The 6,904-nt window shown below is 52.5% G+C and overlaps 1 protein-coding gene across 1 annotated transcript; it reads right to left on the bottom strand.

Annotated features, from left to right (window-relative positions):
- Positions 1-618: 618 nt before the first annotated feature.
- On the bottom strand, positions 619-5,119 carry LOC125626269 (surfactant protein C-like). Its single transcript, XM_048829027.2, has 5 exons — positions 4,909-5,119; positions 4,170-4,310; positions 3,064-3,174; positions 1,874-2,001; positions 619-874 (listed from the first exon to the last, which is right to left on the bottom strand). The coding sequence occupies exons 1-4, from the start codon at positions 4,942-4,944 to the stop codon at positions 1,885-1,887; spliced, it is 405 nt and encodes a 134-aa protein (XP_048684984.2). The 5' UTR covers positions 4,945-5,119; the 3' UTR covers positions 619-874; positions 1,874-1,884.
- Positions 5,120-6,904: the final 1,785 nt, after the last annotated feature.

Genomic DNA, 6,904 nt, shown 5'->3' with positions numbered 1-6,904 from the left:
TTTCCATTTGTTTCATGGGGAATTGTGTGTCTAAATCCCAAAGGTAATGCTGCACATCTCCCCCCGGGTTATTGATCATATAATCACCCAGCCTGTTTACAAATCTAGCTCCAGGGTCGATGTAATAACTGGATGCATTATCTGTGTCCTAGCTGCACTGAAATCTGCTGAGTGATCATGCACGGCGAGGGACATTCAGCTTGTGCAGAGGGGCCACTGCAAGGTCCAGGCACTACTGATGTCCTACTTTAGCCCCCTTAGGAGGTGCACTGGCAGTCACTTACCCACAGTCAGATAGCAGGTCAATAGCAGAGCTGGGAATAGAAGGCAGGTCTCCTGACTCCCAGTCCAGTGTTCTATCCACTAGACATCACTGCCTCTCAACATGCGTGAATATACCAACCTTTAAATCCTATTGGGTGAGCGCCCGTTCACATGTTCTGGCCCTGGGTATAAACAAGGCCCTGAGCAGTTTTGATTAAATCAATACCATATGGCAGAATCCAGAAGGGAAAAGACAAATCTCTCTAAGAAGAGAATAAAGGAAACAGCAGCATGTTGGTCCTATGGAGATTTTACTCTTCAGACAGAAGCATAAACTCATAAATGAAACTCTCATTTTATTGCAAGTGCCACCTGAAAATTCCCAGCTGCTTTGAATGGCAACAGAACAAAAGCTTTGCAATGGCTGGAGATCATGCAGCCACCCACCCGCTGGCCCACGGCCTGAGCCTAGGCTCAGATGTGCAGTGATTGCACATGGAACGTAGTCATCATTGTAGGAGAGAAGCCCCAGTGCTGTGGATACAAGGGCGCCATGCCCATCTCACTGGAAAGTGACTGCCGGGATGCGGAGCTCAGACTGCACGGGGCCCTGTAAGATAAATGGAGGAGCATGAGAAATCCATACAGAGAAAGCCACCTGTGGCCAGGTATCCTTGTTGGTTTTCTCTCTCACTATTTATTATTTGCACTATGGTAGTGCCCAAGGTCCCAGTTGAGGTCGGGTGCTGCATTGTGCTAGGTGCTGTACCTACATGTGCTGAGGTCTGTGCCCCAAGGAGCTCACAGTCTAAATAGATAGGACAGCCAGAGGAAGTGTCATTATCCCCATTTCACAGATGGGAGAACTGAGGCAGAGAGAGAGTAAGGGCCAGATTTTTAAGGGATTGGACAATGAGAGTTAGAGGCTTAGACACCTTTAAAAACCTGGCCCCATGTGACTTGTCCAGGGTCACATGGGGAATCTGTGGCAGAGCAGGGAAGTGACCCCAGCTCTCCTGAGTTCCAGCCCAGTGCCTGAACTACAAGGCTACCCTTTGGCTTTTGTTATATTTTAGACACCTCCCAACCCAGGCACCAAAGCAAGGCCTTTCCCTCAGCCACCTTCCCAGCCAAGGCTGCAAGCGAAAGGGCCAAGAGGAGGCCATCCCCTACGTGCACACATAGTCCCTTGGGTTCTCAAGCCTGATTCCACCCGTGCCACATAAAACTCTGCAGCGATGCCGCTAATGAGTCCATGAGAGACTGCAATGGCCTTCTGCTGACTGTTGCATTCTGGTTTCTCTGTGCAGAGTGGGTGGAAGTCTTGTCTTCTCACCAGCCAGATGGAGGCATTTCTTCTGCATCCTGATTGTCCGGAGCCTGGTGATGATTTGATGGTTGGGAAGGGATTTGATTGGTCTCTGGCAAAGGGCTTGTTGCTTTTGCAACTCTGGGTGCGTGGCGGGGAGGAGGGGGAATCCTCTGGCAAAGGGCTTTTGCTACTGTGTGTGTGTGAGAGAGAGAGAGAGAGGGTTGCTGGAGGCAGTTCTGATTAAGGCAGTCACTGAGTAAACCCAGCTCCCCTTCCAATACCCAGCTGCTCACCCACCTGAGCCCTTGCTAAGCCCAGTAGATGGGAACGTTGCTGCAGAGGATGTTAACTGTAGTGCCCAGGATGGAGCGATTGGCCTGGGGCACAGGGGACCCCCCTTCCTCCATCTCTTCACCCTGTTCGAGCTAGGACAGGAAATAATATAATTAGATGTGCACCACCCCCACACACCTTTACAGGAATTGTGATTTATAGCCCAGGCTGGGGGCCTAGGAGTTCACCATCCTTGGACACCATCAGGTGCTAATCGTAACAGGATGTGCTCACGGTGTCATTTTTTCCCTGCTCTGGAAACTAAGCTCTCAGTGCTTCCGAATAGCTGTGGAAGTGTCCTGTGCTGTGGGAGGACGTCCAAACCATCCACCACTACCCTCCTGCACTAGTAACGCTCTCCTCACCCAAGTATTAGATTATCCTACCTTGCCAATACATTGATCGAGCTGGCACAAGAGAGGCAGCGCCTTCTAGCAATGAGAGCGTGGGGGTTTGGGGCCAGGACTCCTGGGTTCTGTGCCCAGTTCTGCCACTGCGTCAGCAGGCGACCTCGGGGAGGTCACTTTCTCTTCCTGTGCCTCCACAGTACCCCGAGTAAAAGGAGTCCACCGCTGACTTGCGCTACACCTCACTCTGTGTGCATGTGATTCCATTACCATGGAGAGCCTTGGCTGGAAGCCATTTGTTAAGGGCAATTCATTCTTTGCACCCCCTTATAGTTGTATGCACTGAATGAGGCATGGAGCAATTGCTCCTGTGCTGGCCTGAGCCCATTTTCCCCAGAATGGAGCGGTGGTGATCCTGCAAACACCCACCGAGGGGAATTAACAGTGCAGTCGCTGGTGGCACACAGACGAAGTCACTGTAGCCTCTGCCTGCTCTGTGCAGGCAAATACTCACTGGTTGCTTCATTTTTAAGTTTGGCTCTGAGACCCAAATTCAGGCTTCACGGGAGAGGGTGCCATATTAAGCACCTACTGACTTCAATGGGAGCTCAAACTGCGTACACCCAGGCTGGTGCACTCTGGCTGCAGCCAACTGTCTTTCAGGGACTCAGAGAGCAGCCTCCAGCTTCTGCAGTGTTTTAATCTTTCACAAGTTTCTCACTCCCAAGTGCCCTTTCTCCCTGCACTCCTGTGCCCACCTTTGTACCTGGCACAGCTCACACTGAGTGTGCATTCCCAGCTGCTCACCTGGAGATGCTGGAACGCCTTGGCAATGGTATCCAGGCCCTGAATGTTCTCCTTGTCCATCTTGGTGATGTAGCAGGCTCGGCCTTGCCAGGATTTGTAGCAGATCAGCAGCTGTTTGCAGACAGAGCACAGGGTGACTTTTAGCCCTGGCTTCCCATCGTGGCAGCTCCCCATGTTGTATTCACAGGAGCCGAATCACCCTCTCAAACTGCACAGCCCCTTCTGCTTCCACCATTGTCACCCCTCTCCATCCTCCTCTTCTCTGCTGAACATGGCACTCAGCCCAGGAGCCCCTTATACCCTCCATGGCCTTTCCCTTTGAGACTGTAAAGCCATCAGCTCGAGATGGGCCAGGATCGGTGCCGTGTCTGCAAGCTCTATCCAAAATGTGGGGGTTGTGTAGGTAGGAACTGGATCCAAACCTCCTTGGGCTTGGTTTTGCAAGATCAAAACAAAGGCTTTGCAGACTCAGACCCACCTTCTTATTTTGCTTGTCTCCCCTTCACTCTCCCCCACCACCTTCCCTCTCACTTTGGCCAGTGGGGACAGTGCCCCATCCATCTTCCTTCACTGTCCCCACCTTGGTGCTTATTCACTCACTTTCTATTGCTTGCATTAACACTTGAGTGTTTTTCTCTCTCTTTATTTCCCCTGGGACCCGCTTTTCTTTGCTTACTAGCAACCAGGAAGTGATGTCAGTGTGGTTAGTTCACAGCCAGGTGTGACATCAGCATAAAGCTGGGCCCAAGCCACACAATCCAGGTCTGGGGGTAGGATTTTGAATACCCGAAATCTTGGGTGTGTTCAGATCTGGGGTTTGGTTTGAGCTTGTCTCAGGGTACATAACGCTGGCTTGGCTCAGCCTGCTTCTGGGACAGTTATGTGGGCCAGGCTGAAATTATCACTGGCTCCTCTACCTCTAATCAAGAGAGTGGTAGAGACTCCAGGAATTTAACCTGCTCTAGTCCAACCGGCCAGGTCTCACCCAGTCTGAGCTATGGGTATAGCAATGAAAGTTCCCTGTAGCTCTAGCCAGCTTTGCCCTGGTGGCCCCCTATTTGGAAGAGGCTCCCCCAAGCCTAGCAAAACAAGCGTGCCCTACTTACGTGGGGGTAGTCGTACACAACAGTGGCTGAAGAATTGATCCCTGCCTTGATGTGGAAAGTCCCTGTCCTTTCTTTCCCACTCATGGAGAGCTGTTGCGGGGACCCTTCCCCATCCAGGCCCTGGATAGTCATTCGCAAAACCTAGAAGGCAAGGAAACCCACAGAGTGAGGCGTGCCCAGTGCAGGAGGCTGGGTGGGCCAAAGCAGAAGATGCAATGCATCAGCCATTCATTGCCTATACCCTGAAGAAGTGCCCTCTTTCCCAGCAGCACTCCCTTCCTGCTTGCTGACTCAGTGCAGGCAGATACATTAGTAAATCAGAGCCCTGGGCTGTTCCTATTTCAAGGTACTCACTGAAATTTTGCTGAAGTCTTTCATTTCTTGGCTGGCCCTGATAATAGAGCCCTATTCCTCTAGTGTCCCAGTCTCCCTGGCAGCTGTCTGTGGTTCCAGCTGCCGTCTGTGCTTGTCCATAGCTCCACTTTTCCTGCTGCCCTTGTGTGCTGGAGCAGCCTCTTTACCTGGCCGCTTCTGCCTCTTAGCACTGGTGCAGAGGTGCATTTCCCCGTCTGCTTGAGTTCCATGCTGTAGCAGCTCACTTTGCCTGGCTGCATCTGCTTCCTTGTGCTCCTGGGCATGGCTGCAGCAGCCTCAACGTGCCCCTGTCCCCTCTGCACTGGCACACAGCTGGACTTGCCCCTCTGAACCATCGCCCCCGGGTTTTTAACTCTGTACTTACAGTTTCCGTGTGCTTCTCAGATATGTGCAATCCCATCAGGAGGAAACCCAGCACAACCAAGACTATGATCACAACCACCACCACGATGATCAAGAGTCTCTTGAGGTGAGGGGAGAGGCAGGGGATTCTGGCGACAGGAGAGTAGTCCTGTGGGAACAGAAAAGAACATTAACAGCAAGAAGAGCTGATGTGGGTATGCTGGAGGGAAAGGACCCCCTTTTATTATATGTATTCCTGTACCACTTAGGAGCGCCAGTCATGGCCCAGGACCCTATTGTGCTAGACGCTGTACAAACACAGAACAAAACTATCTATCCTCTGTTCATTGCCATACCGGAGGGGCCTCTATCAGAGCCTCCTTGCTGCTAACATCCATCTTGTTTCTTGTTCTGCAGACCCTGGCCGTCCCTGTAGTGCTCCTCCAGCGATAAAACAGCCCTTGGAGGCTCCGTGACTGGAGAGGGGCTTATATAGGGGACCCTGAGATAGTGGAGGGGCGGAGGGCAAGGGGAGGCCACGCTGGAGTTCCCCAGGCCCTTCTGGCCACAAGCCGTGTGTTCACTTCATTTTTGTTTGTGAACCTGTTTCCCTGGAGCCCTTCAGAGCCCGGTTTCTGATAAACCCCTGGGACCGTGTCCATCGAGAGTCTCCAAGGACACTTGTCTCTGGGCACATGGGCCTCTTAGCACCCAAGAGCTGCAACTACAGAGGTTCTGAGGCCAAAGTCATCCAGCTCTGAGGAGCTAGTGCTGCCCTTCAGGCTGGAGCATCTGGACCATCGATATGACCGTGGCCAGGCTTGGCTCAGTGCCCCAAGACTCTTAGCTCCTCTAGCACCTGATGGTGCTTCAGATGTTCAAAGCAAAAACCAAAAATCAAAGGCCTCCCACAAGAGCACTAGTCATGAGTGCCCAGGCCCTTTATCAGAGTGTGGGAAGCCAGCAGCCTTTGGGGAGGGGCCATGGGTCAGTCACATTCTGTCCAGTGTTCTGAACGGGTCATGGGGTCTGATCCCTCAAATACTGGAGTGTTCTCTCTAGGTGTCTCGTCCCATCATTTTTGCTTCCACATGTTGCAATTAGAGACAGACCCAAACCAGAGCTCTGAGCCACCCTCTCTCCTGACACTGAGGGCTTCAAAATCTGGTCTCAAACCTGGATCTAAATAATTGCAGCTGTGGACAGCCTCCAGGGTAAGGGACCTTGTACTAATAGGGGTGGGACCTTTGACAGGGGAAGTTTGCAGGACTGCAGCTGGGCAGAGATGAGCTGATTTCTACAGCTCACTGAATGAATGCAGGCACTTCCTAACACACCAGCTGGTCCCCAGTGAATTTTGATCTCTCTGCTGTTTGACAGCTAACCTCTGACCCTGCTCCAGGCGGATCTGACCTTACAGTTGTTCTGCAGTTAACCATGGCCTGACAGCTGTTCAGCCTGACCCTGTCTGCAGCTGATTGCAGAGCCCTTGTGACAGACCATAAGAGAACTGGCAATGGTACACAGCTATTAGGTCCCCAGCTTCCCCGCCTGAGGCCTTGGAGCCTGCACAGGAGGTTGGTCCTTTGTGCTGGTTTTGCACTGGAAGTGCTGGCCCAGCCCTCAGCAGAAAGAGCTCTCCTTGTATTTTTCTTGCCCTCAGGCTATCAGGTGCACCTTGAGCTTAAGGACTGCCCCCAGCTTACTGCCCTGCTTCCTGGAGAAAGTACAGATGGAGCGATGAGGCCCCTTCCAGTGAAGGGGAGCTGGGCTGCCATAATGTGTCCTGCCCCAGATCCACCCATCCCCTCACTCCATAGCTTCTGGCCATGTCCCTCCCTTTGCCGTCTCCCCTCTCCTGCCCCGTGGGAGCTCAGTGACAACCCCATGACTTGACAATCACTTCTCCCCTTGCCCTGCCTCCACTGGGCCCTGGGACCCTTGTTTGTTTGTTGTCAGTGTCCTGGCCTCAGGCCCAGCTGCGGAGAGTAAGAATGCCCTCTATAGAGCCATCCCCT

The sequence above is a fragment of the Caretta caretta genome, chromosome 26, assembly GCF_965140235.1.
Source record: "Caretta caretta isolate rCarCar2 chromosome 26, rCarCar1.hap1, whole genome shotgun sequence".
NCBI lineage: Eukaryota > Metazoa > Chordata > Testudines > Cheloniidae > Caretta > Caretta caretta.
Note: the sequence above shows the minus strand (reverse complement) of the source record. Positions and strands in the feature narration are given on the sequence as shown.

Bases quoted from the DNA above. Each gene is read 5' to 3' on its own strand.
- LOC125626269 (XM_048829027.2), bottom strand. From the start codon at position 4,944: ATGGGATTGCACATATCTGAGAAGCACACGGAAACT. The intron at 3,175-4,169 runs GTAAGTAGGGCA...GTCTGCAAACAG, and splicing joins TTGTGTACGACTACCCCCAC to CTGCTGATCTGCTACAAATC. The intron at 2,002-3,063 runs GTGAGCAGCTGG...TTCCTGTCCTAG, and splicing joins AGGCGTTCCAGCATCTCCAG to CTCGAACAGGGTGAAGAGAT.